General features: G+C 29.3%; 1 protein-coding gene across 3 annotated transcripts in view; it reads right to left on the minus strand.

The window, feature by feature from the left end:
- Nucleotides 1-239: 239 nt before the first annotated feature.
- LOC149055766 (uncharacterized) overlaps nucleotides 240-19,220 on the minus strand; it is a 44,588-nt gene continuing 25,607 nt past the window's right edge. For 2 of the 3 annotated variants that reach the window (XM_089227204.1, XM_089227203.1), the window contains exons 3-4: nucleotides 10,809-10,903; nucleotides 240-516 (exon numbers count right to left, since the gene is read on the minus strand). In XM_089227204.1, coding sequence (XP_089083330.1) covers nucleotides 452-516; nucleotides 10,809-10,903 — 160 coding nt within the window. In that variant the 3' untranslated portion in view covers nucleotides 240-451. The remainder of the gene's footprint in view (nucleotides 517-10,808; nucleotides 10,904-19,220) is intronic. The other variant, XR_016191618.1, reaches the window with a different exon arrangement.

Here is a 19,220-nt window from a genome sequence, read left to right on the forward strand (position 1 = left end):
AACATAGCTTTTGTGCTGCTCCCATTATGCATGCAATATTTTAATATAGGTTTATGTATACTTTTTTCGTATTAATGTTTTGTTTTAATTACATAACATATTAAAATTGATTCAAGAACTAATTAAAAAAAAAATCGAATACCAAAGTACAATATATGGCTCGTGTTGGCAATACAAAGTTACATACTTTTTAAATAATATAAGTTTAGATTAATTAATAATCTGTATAAATCCTAACAAGTAACAATAATAATAATAAAAATAATAATATGGTACATTTTTATAAATATTTTTGAATATTAAATCTATAAACTGACTTCAATAGCAATTTACAATACCTTTTATATACTGTTACGCTGAAAATAAATAATTAATGACTTTTTACATATTGTTTTTATATGAGCGTGTGTGGCGCAGACAGACTCCCTAAAGTTAGTGCAACCCCGTGTAGCTACGTGTCCAGGTTAAACCACCGAGGGTGGTTTACCTCGTCATGGTTGGCGAATTTCGGCGTACCTGTAAGAGTAAAAAAATAATATAATTTCTAATGACTGGAAAATATGCATATAAACTATAACTATAGGGTGTTATTTTGGGGTGGGTTTTTTAAAAATATTTATACCGCCATTGGGTACCCATAACGGTTTTAGAGGTATGTAATTTACTTATTTTTACATAATGTTGTAAAATAGATCTATACACAACATCTTGCATATAATCTATAATATTATATAGACTGAAAAACCACGACGATTAGATTTAAATAAGTTATATATACTTGCATACCTATACATAATTATTTAGGTTTTTTTTAATGATCGTCTGCTATCGCATAATATATGTATTTTACCTATGTCGTATAATTCTTTCATTTCCGTGATGTTAACGGTCATATTTTAATATGCTATTTATATTATTACTACCGGCTTTAATAATATAAATACGCATAATAATATACTAACATCGTATTATTATGGTATTCATAGCAGTGGTGAGTGTATGAAAAAGGTGTTCCATCGATTCGATGGATTGGATTTTTGCTTATTGGCGTTTCAAAAAAAAAATTAATATATTTTTTTGTTTGTATCTGTTCATTAAAATGACCTCTAGGTCTTCGCCAATGATTATCACAAGTGGATAGTAGGGAGATCATGTGATCTATTTATCTATGTATATATCACTATATACATGATACTCTTTCAACAAAAGGAGACATTTGCGGTCTTCACTCCCAGTGGAGTGGGACTTAATTGGAAACCCGATGACGCAATCGGACGATAGTGTGGAGATTTGGTGATCACATAGAACCACACAATTTTTTTTTGCTAATTTGTAAATTTTCGTGATTTTTACATATTTGATCAAAATTCAAACTTTGAATACTTATAAAAAACATTTTGACTATGTATTTCTTTTATTTTTCAACTGCTATTGTAATAATATGTAAGAAGCCTTAAATTTTTAAGTTTTTCTACACAACAATTAAATTTTTATCGATATTAATTTTAAAAAAAACAATTATAATCGAAAATTGTATATGCCTATAAATAGTTCAACTTATTCGAATTTTTTTGAAAATTGCACGGTAGATAAAATATACTTATCTATGGTCATTTGTTTTAAAGTAACATCAAAAACCAAAATCGATTTTCTCGAAAACTGATTGTGCTTAAAAATTCCCGTTTTTTCCTTAATTTTTGGATTGTTTATCCCGATTATTTACAAAAATATTGATAATCTAGGTTCACTTTCTGATCTCACAAGGTATCGAAGTCGAAAATCGAAGCATTTTTACTGCCCCAAAACGTGATGACAGACACAAATAAAAATTAAATAAAAAATAAAAAAATTTAAAGATAACCACATACATCATGGTATAAAATCAATACATTATTCGCTCCGCTCAGAATCTAAAATTCAAATTTCCTATTTGAAAATTCCTATTTTCCATCTTCCATGAGAATAATACAAGTAAATTCCAAAAAAAAAAAACAGAATAAATCCATAATTAATTTGCAAAAATTGCGGTGAGCGTTCTCAACGTATAATAATAATTATTATTATATACGCACGAGTAAAGGTAGGTTAGATACATATCCACGCGTGCAAATAACAACAACAAGATAATATTATTAGGTTTTATTGTGTAAGCTGCGTCCAACGAATAAAATATTCAAATAAGGCGCACCGCACAAGTCCTAGTCCGGGCGCTAATCCATGACGTGTAATATTATTACCTCAGGTCTTCAGGTGTACAAAATACGGGTGCACCGCGTTTAACCCGTTTTGTGCATGTTCCACAGTTTTCGTCGGTTTAAAATGCACCCGTTATATTCGGTTAATTGCAGGTACTCGTGCGTTCAGAAAATCGAAACGATCCCTCATCGATCCGCCACCCATCCGGCCGCCACCGCGACAGGTAATAATTTTATTATTAACCGTGCCCGCAAAAACGGTCCCATTTGATGTAATTGGGGGTATAGTGGTTATCCCCAAAAGCGATACGAGAAATATGGAATGATAAAATACAGTCAATTCTCGATTGGCGGGACTTATGAACAATTTCGAATTACCCAGAGTTCGAACCAAGCAGAGTGATTGGAAACCTCGAGAGGACAAAAAATTGATTCAAATTACTAAATTATAAAAAAAAAATCGTACCTACGAAAGTCATTCGATAGTTATCGAAAATAATAAGCTAAGTTTATATACGCAATTGTAATGTAAACATTAACCGATAAAATTATAAGTAATACGTTTTCAGATTGCCAAGTTTTAGACTTAGAATTGTCGTGTTTTGATATCTAGTTTTCCCTAACATTTTATTACAAATTATCGACTGTACTTAAATGCATTGTTTTATACGAATTTCGACGAGAAGCGAACTAGCCATTACTTCGAAATTCGAATTACCAAATGTTTCGAAATATCACAGGTTTGATTAATTGAGAGTCGACTGTATCATGAAAAACAAATGTCCGGATCTCATCATTTTACGTTATACGAGTGAGTTTTAGGAATACTATCCACAAGGAGTCAGTTGACGCCGAAATCGAATTTCCGAAATATTATACAGATCATTTTAATGTGCTGATGTTGTGGCGTTGAAAATAAAAAATAAAACCAAAAAGTGTATTTTAAATTAATATTAATGCCACGACACAAAAATTGAATTTCTTTTGAAGTATAGCCAGTATAGGTATATCTAAATAATATATTCTACAGAAGAATCAAAATATATTATAATTTAAAGCGGCTTTAAAATATAATAATACCTATTAACTTCTATATAATATAATGTATATATATGTATAAGATAAAGTGCTAAAATAAATTTATTTAAACTGTGACTATACGTAATTGACTTGATTGCTTCGCTGCACTGTTGGTACGTAGTAATATTATTAGTATTATTAATATTATTATTATCATTGTTGATATAAAATGTATTAAAATTTCTGAATTTATTATAATCGTGATGCCATGTAAAATCTAAATACGTTCAATAATATCATATTTATTATTATTAGGTATACCATTTCTTCGGTGTTGAAGTGAATGTAAAAACTGTTATAAAACGAACATATATGATCGTGGCTCAAGTACAGAGGTTTGGAATGATGATAATATTTTAACGTGTATATACAACGAAATTGTGACTGCGTTATAACTCAAGTTCGAATTGGACTTTTTATATTACGTATAAAGGTATACAATTATCAGATAAATTATATTTTTAATTTGATATGAAACCCTTATTAATGTACCCATAATGATTAAATAAATTATCAAAGATAATTCATAGAATTCAATACTGAATAACTATATTAATACAAAATTTGATTTCGATGCACCAAAATAAACTACAAAAATAATCAATCTAACAATTTATTTACACCATAGTCCATAGAATAGGATGGTTTTCATTATAATGTAACACTATAAACTTAAAATTGAATTTCAATTTCAAATACTAAACATATCTTGATGGTACATACTGTATAAAAGCACACTGTTCGTAAGCCTAGTGTAAAATGTATTATATTATATACCTGTATATGTACATTGTACAACACTGGAATAATACGCAGTGCACTTGTACGGATTTGCACCTGTATGGATGAACGAGGCTTTTGTCCGTACACAAATGTAAAAACTCAAAGCGAATTGGTCTATTGTATTGACAGTGGCACATAATAATAATAATACAATAAACGTGTCGCACATATAGGTGGTAGGTACGTGACAAATAATAGCGAACGAAAAAGGAACACGGAAGCCGGAACATGGTCGCTGCAGGTTACCTATATAAAACCTATAATGTTCAGCTCTCTGTATAATAATAGTGTTAATATAAACCATGCCCCAGCTCCTGTTTATTCAAATCATAATATATAAGGTGAAACAGGGCTATTTAACAAAATGTCCATTACAAATATTATTATATTTGACAAATAGTACCGTTACACTCTGTATATTATAATTATGTGCCATAACGAATGTGATCCGCATTTGATGATTTATTTTATGTCAATTTATTTTTATTTGGTGATATTTTGTTGTGTGATAGATTAAAATATGCTATTAAACTTAAAATAGTTTAATTTCACATGTACGCGTCATCATCACTTATCAGATACATCGCTTGACAGACCTAAATAGTTTTTTGTTTTTGTTTTTTATTTATTTTTTAAACAATTAATACCAGTACTATCACTTACACATCATATGATGTTACCACTAAATTTTTAATAATTCAAAACATTTTTTTAAATGTTTATGTTAATCTAAGAAATGTGATAATAAAGTTATCAAAAGAAATATAAAATATAATTTAATTCGATTCGCAGACTATGTTTAAATTATAAATTTGAACCGAACTTTTAGCTTTTTAGTTTGGTTCGAAAATTAAAAATTTTCGTTCGTCTTTTGAACAACTCTAAGTTCCTATAACATACTTCGCATACGATTTTATTGAGAAATTGAACAGTTTGTAACATCAGTAAAAATCAATTAAATAAACCAACACGAAAAAAACTTCGAAACTTTAGTCTTGTTGTCATAATATGTATACACTGTATACTATATAAACATACATAATAAAAATATACAATAGAGCTAGATTTGTCGGTTTTTTTCAAAGAATGTTGTTTACTCTCTAGTAGATAACAGCTGTGTGTAAAGACGGACAAATTATAATGTAAAAGTCAATTTTATAATATACTTAAGATATTTATGTAAAAAATAAAAATATATATAATATTTTCCATGTGTAAAAACGAGTTGAAAAAAATAATAGCATAATACATGAGTGCATTATAATGTGTACAGGAAAAAAACTTCAAGACCTTTGTCGTATTATGGTTTCCCGAGGTCGAGGAATATTGTTAATTCGGATTTTTTTCCACGCACAAGTCTCGTTGTTCAGAAAGTGTTTCTACTTCTATTATTATTATATTATAATATATAATATTATGTCCACTGTCGGCACAGGAAGAAAAAAACCAATTTGATTGCCAATTGCCGCCAACAGTAGAGCCACGAGTTATATTATAATAATAATATATTGTTGTAATATAGAGGCGTATAGTATTAGCTTTGTATACAATGATATATACCGACACGAGAACGAGAAGAGTAAGATGACAGTGAATTATAAGACGTATAATCTTCGTCCAAGACTGAAAGAGCGGCCGGTAAAAAAACGGAAAAACTGTTGTGGGGGGCGGGGGGTAAAGAATAGTATGAAACCATAAACCATAAACAAAAAAATCAAATTTACAAAACCCGCAGTTTTCCCTCCTTCCGACATCATACACGCAGATAATATGATGCTCACTCATAAACATCGGTACGAGGTTTTTCTTATCGTCATGCATCATCATGATTATAATATCATAAGACGTATAAGCTTACATAAATTATAACGACAATAATAACATAATATTTGGTCTCGACTCTCGGCGACTCGACACTTCGCGCGCGCATAACATTATACAGAACAATCACCAATCATGCTCAGTGCTCACCCCCCCCCCCCATTTTTCTTCAATACAATGCGGTTATTTAAACTAAGAGTTTTGGAAATTTTACTTATTTCATAACAATATCTATGCACTTTAATATTCTATAAACATATTGTTTAAGTATTACGTATCTATTTAACATTTTATAGTTTCTAATCGTATAGCAAATGAATGCATTGATATTTCAATGATGTGTGTTTTTGTTTTGTCTGTCATCAACATTTGGGATAGCAAAAATACACATTAACATATTTTCTGATAGAAAATTGAAAATACTTGATACTTTTGAGAGGTCGAAATTGAAAACTCATAATAATTTTGAAAGTGTCTGGAAAAAAAAATGTTTATTTTGTTATAATTCAAAACAGAATACCTGGAGACGTTAGAAATTTTCATAAAATATTTATTAGGTATATTAGTAATACATAGTAGAATTTCAAACATATTTTAACTGTTCTTGTGTTATTTTATACCTACCTATATGGAAATAGTATTAGAAATTTTAATAGAAGTTTCCAAAAAAATTGTCTATTGCTATCAAAAAAAAAAGTTGGCCTGAATGTTTTTTATAGTCATGAGATATTTTTAATTTTTATTAAATTTTAAATTTGATTAATTAAACAAGTATGCTGGAATGACACAACGTCTCCATTCAAATTTTTTCGTATATGCAATATATATAATCATTATAACTAACGTACATCAGCGTGGTGCCCGCTTGTCCACCTTTTTCTAAAAATATAAATTTATATTGCCCCCAAGACTCCAAGAGCATACAACAAATCTCAATAAATTGAAAATATAATGTTGAAGTAGGAATACATAAAAACTCAATAAAAAAACCTCGATGGTGTTAACTGCAGCATATATTTTGAAGAGAAAATGCAGGGGGTAAGAATGTTTGGTGAATCACCCTGTCATATAAATTTTTAGTATCTCCCTTATAACGCATACATCTCAAACATTATAGACAATGTTTATTTTCGGTATTTCTTTTTAATTTTTTGTTTCGTTTTCCCATCGCCCTCTTTCCCCATTCGTAATAATAATGACGATACCACCAAAGTCTTTGTTTTATAAGCTTTTAATCGGCACAGGCCGTGGCATTTACATATATATACCTACACGATAATAACGCACACGTGTAATTATACGCACCCGCCTCATATGTATAACAGTACAAACATAATATAAAATGCGCTAGTTGCGTAGATAGGTATATTTTATAATAATATATTATAGGCATGCTGCTACCATCCCGCAGCATTATCATTATTGTAACTTTTTGGTCACGTACTGGTAAATTCTATGCGGTTTCCATATTACATAGGTACATTCTTTTATACTTAATCTAACCTGCTAGGCCATCATCACATACGTAGGTTGGTAGGTACTAGGTAGTTCCTACTACCTGTCTACATTAGACGGTATTATACGGTACATGAACATCATTGTGCAGTGGACACACATAATTATTATATGTATAGGTATCGTGATATACAGGTAATATGCCATCGAACTTGGTGTTTTAAATGTACACTCGAGGAGTAAAAACTGCGATATAGATGTGTGGTGAATACAGAATGGTTCACAAATCCAACAGCGCACAGGGGAAGCCTTTCTTAGGTAGTGTATAATTTTCAAAATCGTTTTTTTTTTTTTTTTTTTTTGAAGTTCTTATGTACTTATAAATTAGTGTTTTAATAACTGTGCATTACGATGCTCACCTGTCTTTAAAAAAAAAACCGATTTCAATTCGAATCAGTTTTAGATTCTGAATATACTGCTGTGTATCAACTATCAACTACCAATAGAATAATATAATAGATGGCTAATAGTACTTATATATACGTGGTTTTACAAAAAAAATAATGAAATAGTTATATTATATATACCGTATATACTATAGAGGGTGTAACAGTACTATTTGACAAATATAGTAAAATTTGTAATGGAAATTTGTTAAATAGTCCTGTTACACCTTATATATACTTATTAAGTGATATTAATACTATTTTTTACTCTGGAAATTTCTCATAAAATTCACGGATTTTGTACACTACGGCGTATTTTAAAACTCGGAAACTTCTCTTTTGCATTTCGGTTGATATACATATACATACATATTAATATATTATAATATATATACCAAATGTAAACATAGAAAATATAAAAATATATTGTAATTCTCTTTTAAAAAAAAAAAAATAAGTTTATATACCACTGAACGGATTTAACCGTGTTTTGTAAATCACCCTGTATAATAAGAATAATATTACTGCCGATCACCCGCGTCCGTTTCGAATCTATAATGAAAAAAAATAATAATAATCATAATAACAACGAAGTGAAGATTCGCTTCTGCAGTAGGTGTAACTGTATAGTTGCTAGTAATATAGTAGTAGTCCGCGCGTAGCTACGGCAAGGAGCACTCCATAGTACGCGTTATTATTTATAATAATTTATCTAGCGTGGACGGAAAACCAACGCATGGGCACATATAGTCACGTCGTAGTCGTCCGCACACGTAGGTACATAATATACATAATATACCTATATGGTATTATTATTATTAACATCATCATCGCCACCGTAGCCCTTTTCGGCGGCCAATATGCGCTTGCGATATAATAACAATAATGATAATAATATAATGTATACGCGCGTAGAACCGTACTGCACACTGCACACTGCACACGTGTGTGTAATGCGCAAGCACAAACACACATATTATTATTATTATTATTATTCTACATCTATGTTTACGAATATTCTCCGGTGAAACGAAAACGAAACACAACTGAATAATAATAACAACACACTGGCATGGCGTATATATTTTATTATTATTATTATTACTACTATACCTATACCTACACACGGTTCTAATTTTATTCCGAAATCATTACGACTACCTACTACTTGCTACTATACCAGCCGTACCGCACACACGTAATTACAGACGGTTGCACTGGCACGTAGCAGTGTATTCCGCGCGTACAGGACCCCGCGCGTTTGGGGTCGCAAAGTTCATACATTTATGTTATTATTATTATTATTATTCTTATGCAGGTATGCTACTTCCAATATTCTCGCAGCGGTCGCACACAGCAGAACTTGCCTATGTACAATGAACATTATTATTATTATTGTTATTATTATCATTATTATTGTACTCGCGTGAGTCATGATGCCTCTGTACATCGGCTTTATTGTACATAATATATTATAAGCGCAGAGTTGCGGGAATCAATATAACCCCAGTCAAAAATTCGATGTTTTTCAAAACTTTTTATAACATGTAGCTTGTTAATTTTCTTATCGGCTTGTTAATACTCTGCTAGTAATTGGAATATGCTAAATCCACAGTAACGACTTAGCTTTTACCATTTAAGTTAAAAACTTAGAAGTTTTGGGTTAAAAATTAAATACCATGCTTATTGTGTGATATCTGAAACTGTATATACTATTAAGACAAATTAATCATTTTTTTTTTTTTGATCCCTCACCTTATATATCTACAAAGATCTTAAATAAAAACGCAACTGAATAAATATTTGTATATTATGTACAATTACAGCTCAGACTTAAGGCTTAAAAATTCAAAAATACCAACAAAAATAGATAAATGTATAATATACCAAAATTGATAAGAGAAAAAAAATGCCTCTTCGACCAAGAAATATCAAAAAAAAATGCAAAATTAAATTTTTATTGTTGAATTCAGTGTGATATAGATATAGTCAATTTTTTATGAAGTCATACTTTGAATGTAACATATAGCCTTAGAAAAAAATCCAACTGAAACAATTTTTTTTATTGAAAACATAATTCTTGTTTATAAGAAAGTATTATTCCAGTTGTTAAGTTTACAATGATAGGTACCTAACTAATTTCTTAACTATTAATTCAAAATTTAAAATGGTATGCAATAATTTTTCGAGAAATATTCTGATTCGATTTATGAAATTAAAAATATATGTCTCATTCCAAAAAATTATAAGTTATAAGTTAGAAAACCCTAAACGAAAAAAGAATACAGTAATAACAAATTTATTCAGTAACTACAGTTATAACTGAATATTATTATATCCATATATTCCAATTAGATAGTGGTTTTTATTTAAGCATACAAGTATTTGTTTGAGGATTTCGTTTAATTTTCTGGTAATTATTTTACAATAAACGATGCAACCTAGGTAGAAGTTATACTATCGCAGTTCTGCCTCAGTTGCGATACCTCACGCAAAAAAATTCATTATATTTTTATATTATACGGTCGTTGACAACTCGCGCTCATGCCATTGAATTGTCGTAAAAATATATATTGGTAAAAAAAGAAATATCTCGTCCAATAGGACTCTCGGGATTTCATATTATATATTTCCGAGCGTCGATACCTTACGCTTATTTCGCACAACAAATCAATTACTTTATAACACTACTACAATTATAACCTAACATGGAGTGTTCACACTTATATAAACTTAGATATACGTCAAAACCTACGGTGACGTTGATATTCATACTGGATTGTGCAGCTATCCCTCAACGACATATACATAACTCGCTGAAATATAATTTACTGTAGCTGGTCCCTGTACAAAAAAAAGGTATTTTCTTATACCTACTTATAGCTACCCTTTTTACTCTATTAACGCATTTTATTGTTGCGTATATCTATTAAAATTTTTTATTTTAAGATCGTCTTCAACGATTATATTTTGTACTCAGTGAGTTGAAAATAATTAATCATGAAATTTCAAAAAAATATTTACCTACCTCTAAAAAAATTGTGAAAAATATTTTTAAATGACACTTGATTGTGTATGGTACTATGGTCTGCTTTACTGCTATTGTAGATTGCTTCAAAATCGCTTAAACATAAAAAATAAATAAATTAAATATATATATATCTGTGGGTATCCATCTTTTGCAGAAAAATAACCTAATCTTGCCGACATGATATAATAATAATAATAAACATTATTATTATTATTATTATTTTTTTTTTTTTATATCGTGCCCTCGAGCATTTATTCTCTGGAAACATAATCTTCTCCAGAATATCTGAACGGGGTTTCCGTAAAAAAAAGCGTTAATTTTCGTTAATGCGTAACCTTCGGGAAAATAAATTCGAAGATTTGTTCTCGGAAAATTCCTGGTTGCTAGTAGTCGAAAAATATTATGTTTGCTTCGTTTTTTATCTTTTTGACACTTTAAACGTACTTGAAGAATATTTTAGAATATTCGAGTTTCTTTGATGTAATTATGAAACAATTCAAAAACATTCTTAGATATTATACTATTAATATTTGGTATTATAGGTACAGATAAATATGGCTTACAATTAAAACTTTACTGAGACTCATTTGGCCCCCAATTCCCAAGATATATGACCCAGAATAGACACTTCTATCTTTCCATTATTCTTCAACCTAAAATTAAAATATCTGCAATTGGTTGCATTTTACAATGGTTTAAAGTAATGGAAAACGTGCATTTTTTTTTTTTAGCTTCTACAGGCCATTAAGGGCCCTTCGCTGCTTCTACTAAGCCTCTGGAAAACGTGCATAAAATTTGAAAATTATAAATTCGATAAATTCATTAGTGCGATGTATCAAACTGATATAGGTACATTATCACAACGGTAAAAATAAATCGTTATACCTAGTGTATCTATTCTGCAGTTAGGTATTGTAATTTATTTTAATACGAAGAATACGACGGACAGCGAATAAATAATGGCAAGTGCACAGTAGTCGCACACGTGTACGAAAGTCACTTAGTATTGTCATGCATCAGCGCCGCTGAATGACTAGGCGCATCTTACCGACAATGCTATAATGTTATAGTATTGTAAAAAAAAAAAATAATAACTATATAGAAACAGTTAGATCGTAGGCCAAACCTAATCCACGCGGTTTATACGTATCACAATATAATAATAACATTGTGACTCTCAGAACCTAAAATAGGTACAGTTTCAAAATATACTCAACCGGAACACACGTTAAATCTAATGCACATACGAAGGTATATACTTATATGAAGTATGTGTTTGTGAGCGACAGTATGTACAAATTTCTAAGCGTGACCGGTGACAATAGTTTATATAGATTTCTTGTTTGACCTTATTATCAAAACCAACTACGCCAGCTCTATTAATTTTTTTTTTCTTTGGAATTAATTGCTAATCCACATTTGAAATGCATATTTCTCAATTTTAGCAAAGCAATTTATGTATGTGTAAATATTTTCTAATAATAGTAACACCGAATTCCGGAACCATCTTAAAAATTACGCTACACTTAACGCTGTACCTTGTGAAAAAAAAAAAAGTTAGAAAATATGTACACATCTACATTAATGCATTTCACTAATATAATAATATTGAGGTTCCGAAATTTCGTTAAAAAAATACTCAAATATGTTTTTTAAACTTATTTTTTAAGATAAGCATTATTAAAAGTGTTATTTAATTTTAGCCAGCTATACTTGATAAACGTAAGTGACAAATATGTCTCGATGATTGCTACAACGCGTATGTATGTTTAAATTATGTTAATGTATAGTCTATATCCCTGCAGGGAAATATATTATGGTGCGTTTCGGTGTCCATTTATGTAACAACTTCTCAATTATTGCTGAAGGTAGCAAACATAATTGTAGGAACATAATTTTCAGATGATTATAAAATGTATCAATGAAAGTACTAAAAAAATCCAATCATCACTATAACGTTGGTAACTGACGTTCGACAAGGTATACGAGTATTATAATAGTTGCGATTTTGAATACACCGTTTTCATTTTCAAACTTCTATAACTTCTGAGCACTGTGTAACACATCATTATGAGCATTTGCACAAATCCATAATCTCATATATCAACCCATTTTATCATAAAATAATTTACACATAGGTAATCATGATATTATAATATTATACATTTTGTTGAATTTGAGCAAGACCATTTTCCGAACATGAATTTCAAAGTTGGCGAACAGTTTTTGACACCCAGGCAAAAGGCGTGAGTATATTATGTAGAAATTCACATGTTATAACTGCAGTCAGCGGCACTCGATGGCAGTCAGAAGGGTTATTTGAGACACGTCTGTGGTTTTAAATGGCGGTTATAGGTTGTGCTTTAAAGGCGGTTAAGCGTGGTACGTTTTATAAAATATATAACTGGGTATGACGTATTCCAAAAGAGTTTGAGTGTAAACTCCTGCATCAGGGGCCCTAGATACCAAGTATCCAGTACATAGTGGTTTCAAGGAAGAGGAAGAGAAGTTGATGAAATCTTCGTGCTCCCACCGATAAATTTTAAGCCGTTAACGCCACTGTATAGTGTACATACTATGTAGCCTATATAAAAGTCCTAGAAGTTTGTTCACTAAAACCAGAAAATTTGATAATTGTATATAAGTATATACATTATATTACATTTTATATAATGATCAAAATAACTAAAATATTATTGGCTTTTAACAATTAAAAATTATGTCAAGACAATTTTAGAAATAACGTTATTGGTATTATGTGAAAATCAGAAAACTGTAAATACATATATCAGCTATTTTACTAGTTCGCCAAAGTTTTTTATTAGGAAAGTTTTATTGAAAACAAAATACAATATAAAAATATTTAAAACCTATAATTCAAAATGTTACATGAAAAATTGCGGAATTATAGAATGACGCTTAGAAAAACCCTATCCAAAAATATTATACAATTTAAAACTACAACATTATACGTATTTAAACTAATTTTAAAGCATATGAATTTTTTTTTCATTAAACTTTTCCGCACGTGCTAATAAAAATTCATAAAATAAATACAAAAACATGCACAATTGGCTGTACAAATAGTTTAAATGTTTACTATACTATACTTATAGTTGTTAACTTAGGAGTCAACAAAGACAATAATATTATATTGTGCCATTTCGTATTCTGGTACTGATTTTTCCCGTTTTTTAGAGTCAATTGTACCTATACGTCTAATATTGGTAATTTTATGTACCTACCTATATCTATGTAATGCTTCATCGGCGGGAAAATTAAAAGCAAAGGCGTCCCGAGTTCCGCCCAACAAATCAACCGACGGTGGCGGCGTTTTGCAGTGAAATATAATATATTATGCTCAAAGGACCTCACACGTGAAAAAAAATCGACGGCGGTCCAGCAAAAGCGGATTGTGGCACTATATATATCGCCACCCCGTGGCGACCGGTCCAGTCCACCGCGGCCGTCCGTCAAACGCACATTTACGCACGACACGTATGCGTATCCAGGGCGCCAGCAGTCGCGCCGAACACACCCACAATTAATGTCCACCGAATAATAATAATATTACATCGTACTGTATAATAATTGTAAAATGACTTGATATTTTGGTCTCATAAAATAAAATGTTTATCAAAAAAAAAAAAAATAAATAAATAAATACGAAAATACGGGCAGCAAATTCATCGTGATGATGATAGCATGAGATGTATATTATTTAGTAAATTAGTATGGGTACCTATTCAATATAAACATGCGAAATTCATGAAAAAAAGAACATGTATAGATACTTTATAGCGGAATGTTGTGGAGTAAAGAACCCGCAAGTTTTATAGACTTGAAACAATTTAGACTCATTGGTATTTAAATCCCATTATGTGACCTATGCTGACTAATATTCGTAACATTTGTCCGAAGACTGATTTGTTATATTGCAAATAAGTTTAATTTTTTTAAAATTTTTAATATTTGTTTTAGTGATTTTAAACATCATGTGTAATTTTTAAAATTTCATCATAAGAACAGTCTTACTGTTTGAATTCTTATTTCTATATTGTTAACAACTTATAACAAATAACCAAATTTTCACGATGACTTAATGACACAACTATCTAGATTACTCTAGATTACTATGATCAATAAAATAATGTTGACGTCTTAAAATCTATTCAACCTGTCAAAAAATTAATGATTTGTAATTACAAAATATAACTACAGATAAGTCATATTATATAGGTGCTTCTGAGCTGGTAGTGGAAAACAATAAATATTATTTACACTTAGCACACATATTGCATAATAATATACAATATATTATATAATATATATATATATATATATTATTAAGCATAACAGGAATAATAATTATATTATATTACTTTTATTTATGTCGTTTGGTTGACTTGAGAGAGAAAAGTAGTTTATTAGACCTATTTTTAGTTTATCAATTCCACATAGCTTTTCTGCACTGATGAAAATATTGGCACATATGAACAAATCAATAAAATTCAGTTAGTTTTTTGAATATAAAATTAAAAATCAACTGAAAGATAAATTTTAAAATCAAGTTGAAACCAATAATGTGCGTAAATAACTCATGAATACCGATTGGCGAATAATATTTTAATGTTAAATTAGGTTAAAAGTATGTCCGTAAACATCGAACGACCAATAAATTAAACAAACAATTTTAAATCGACGATACGTTTAAAAAAAGTATTTACACCAAAAGTCTTGAATTGTAACCGCTGCTTTCAACAAGTAATCTTTTTGATTTACTAAGTCACAGAGGTCCATCAGGAGTTTGTTTCATGGTGTAATAAGAAAACATGAAACGACTATGTTCAAAATGTGTAATTATGAAGAAATAATAAAATCATGACTGGCAAAATACAGTAAAATTTAAAATTTATCGGACTGTGCATTTGTAGCAAAATAGATATTATAAAGGCATTATATTATATTTGCTTCAATCAGTATAATATTTTAACGAAGAAAAAGTTCGTAGACGGGTAGATAAATTATGTAGCGCATTGAATAATTTCAGATGTAAATCAGATTTTTTTTGTCGAAAACAGTAGGTATTTTTGTTTTATTTTTTGTTTTAACGAATACATTATAACGATCGTTATTTATATAAAGGGTGATATTAGTATACTCACCACCACCATTTTGCCTTTAATAACAAATTTATTCAAATTCAGATTTTTAGAGTTTTTTCTAGTAAATATTTTATTCTATTTAAGAAAGGTCCAATAATAATATAAAAACTTCTTCTTTTTCTTAAATTATAACTACCAATTTTTCTTATACATTTATAAGCATATTATGATTTTTTTGAAAATATTTAAGTATCTATATCGAATTTAAACGATATATTGCTTCGATTTGTTTAGTTTTATGTACATAGGTACTAAAGCCTAAAGGTAATAGGTTTGGATTTAATAGATATAATATAATATACAAAGTAGGGCATTATTCAAATTATTTTAAAAAAGAATTATTCGAATAATATTCACAACGAATTATTCAAATAAAAAATTATTCTATAAATATCGAGCTCCATACAAAAATGTATTAATAGATTAGACATTTAGATATTATATGGGAAATTTGGGTGTTTAAAATCACCAACCAAAGCTTAGTCAATTAAGTAAACGAAAATTAATTGAATAATATTTTATTCGAATAAATCGTAGTGAAAATTATTCAAATAATTAGCTATGAAAATTATTCGAATAAAATATTGTTCGAATAATGTTGTTTTTAAATTATTTAAATGAAAAATTATTCGAAAAATTATCTAGATAACATTTTGCCCAACTCTGAATATATAGATACTATGATTATTTAATAATTAAATTAATTATTAATCATCTATTAATATTTTATAGTTTATAAAAATTGTTTAAATATAATATGTAAATATACTAGTTTAAAATATGTACTGCATAACTCAATTGTTTTATAATCTTTTAAACTACATTTTAAGGGCTTTTCGTCATTCTTATAGCATAGTTATATACATTACAGATTATAAATAATATAATATTTAACAACATGCATCCAATGTTAACAATAATCCTTGTAAGTATACCAATGTCTTATATTTCCGATGGTAAATTTTATTGATAAAAAAAAAATATATATATATATATTTAATAATTTAAATTCTATGTTTTAATAAATTTATACCTACTCTATTGTATTTTGATTTAAATACCTAAATCATCATTAAATGGAGTCTAGGTTACTAGGTTGTCTTTCTTTAACAAACACGTCATAACATAACAAACTCTACGTTCTGGATATAATTCTGTTAACTCTGTTGTGTTTAATTTTAAAATATTTTTAAATACCCATAACTATTACTCAATTTAAAATTTAAAAAAATAAAATAAAAACATATAACATAAGTCATTCAATAGATAATATTCTTACTTCTAAATTTTTAAATGCGCCAATTTACTCAAAATTAAACATAAAAGTGTTAAATCAATTTTTCAGGATGTATATTTGCTACGTTATGAATTTTTTACTGGAGACAACGCAGATAATGAGTCTTGTTAAAAAAAATGCAACAGATTAAACATTTTTTTAAAGTTGGTTCTGTTATAAGAAAAATAAGTTTTATCATCTGCATGTTACATTATACTTAAATGATACGAAAAAATCTTAGTATTTAAAAATATGGTTTTTGTATACTTAAAAATTCCAAGAAATATAGTAAGAATAAATCCATTATTAAAGTAAAAATGGAAGTGAGCACATTTATTTTGATAGATCACTATTCACTCGCTGTATATATGTAGCGACAATGAAGCGATTATTATTACAAATGTTACCCTTATATGAAAAAACGTTAACAAAATAATAAATCTTACACGTGCCGAAGATATGATGATAGAATTACATAACACGAATGAAATTGGAAAAATAATACTACAAAGAAGGAGTGCGTCGCGATCGGTTTTATGTAGTTACGGCGAAAGTTATGAAAAATTTCACGAAAATGCACACGAATAAAGATATGTCTATAATGCAAATGATTGCACGTATCATATTATTTTTTACCCACATAATATATTATATAATACAAATATTCGGAACTTAAGTGAAACCACATCTCGGTTGAAACCACAATATATTATATTCAATAAACTTTTTACTAAAAATTTGGGGAAAAAAATAATTATAATTACATAAAATAATTGCGGTAATGCTAGACGTAAATTTATTCAAGGCGTGATAATATCAAAATAATAATTATTAAATAATTACAAGTCAATCTATGTCATAAGATTATAAATAGATAAACGTCAAAAACCGTCATGTCGGCCCGAGACCGATCGGACTATTCACAACAATATTACAACTAATATAAGTACAGTGTGCACCCACCGACCCATCTACAACACGCATTCGTTATGACTTAAGGTTTTTAATACAATAATGATAGCCTTCATATAGCGTGGTAGTATAAGCACGCTGTATGATAATAAACATGCATCGGTGAATTAATTACAAAAAATCGGTACGTTCACCAATCGTCCGTAAAGGCGTCCGGATGGTTGTATCATGATAATATTATTATTATTTGCGTACAAACACAATATTTTTTTTTTTAGGACGTCAGCGGTGTTATAATATGCACTCACGCCGGCAAAGAGCTAATCGAAATGTCTATATTTGCCCGCGGGGACGACGGAAACAAACGTATATCCGGCTGTGTTACGTCTATATATTGAAACGCCACTTCAGTAATGACGTTATATCGAATAGAATAATAATATTCATTTTTGATTCGCGTCCCCCCATGTAGCCGACGACGCCAGCCCTCTCACTTAAACTGTCAATGGAAATGAACGTTTATTTATACCACGACCGAAATCAAAACACTGATAACATTTCCTCTATAATTTAGTGGGATAGCCAAGATTTTCCTTTTAGGGTGAGGGGGGGCTGATAATTTGTTGCATAGGGGAAGTTAAATTAGGATCAATAACCATATAAGTTTAGTTATATGCTAGGGCCGTGGGCATACAAGTCACAACATTTTAAACTTTTTCAGCAACCTCCAATCTCGTTTATAAATATTACGAATAGATGCGTGTAGCTTACAAAATCAGTAATAAATTGCAGTGGACACTAAAATAAGATCGATCGCCGACTGCAGAGTGATACGTATTTTTATAATAGAATATACGTATAAGTGCTAGCAGGTATAATATTTTATATAGTATATTATTTAACATAGAGAGTATTCGCTAACCGTGGTACAAAACTATAAATGCGCATTATAGGTTATAGGACGTTCGCATGCTCATGTAAGCTCTGGCCAAATAATCGAAATTGAAATTTATTTGGCCACGGATGCACGATAGTGTTTTGTACTACAAAATAAAT

This window comes from Diuraphis noxia, unplaced genomic scaffold, assembly GCF_037042655.1.
Source record: "Diuraphis noxia isolate RWA-SAM2 unplaced genomic scaffold, SU_Dnox_SAM2 contig0004, whole genome shotgun sequence".
Classification (NCBI taxonomy): domain Eukaryota; kingdom Metazoa; phylum Arthropoda; class Insecta; order Hemiptera; family Aphididae; genus Diuraphis; species Diuraphis noxia.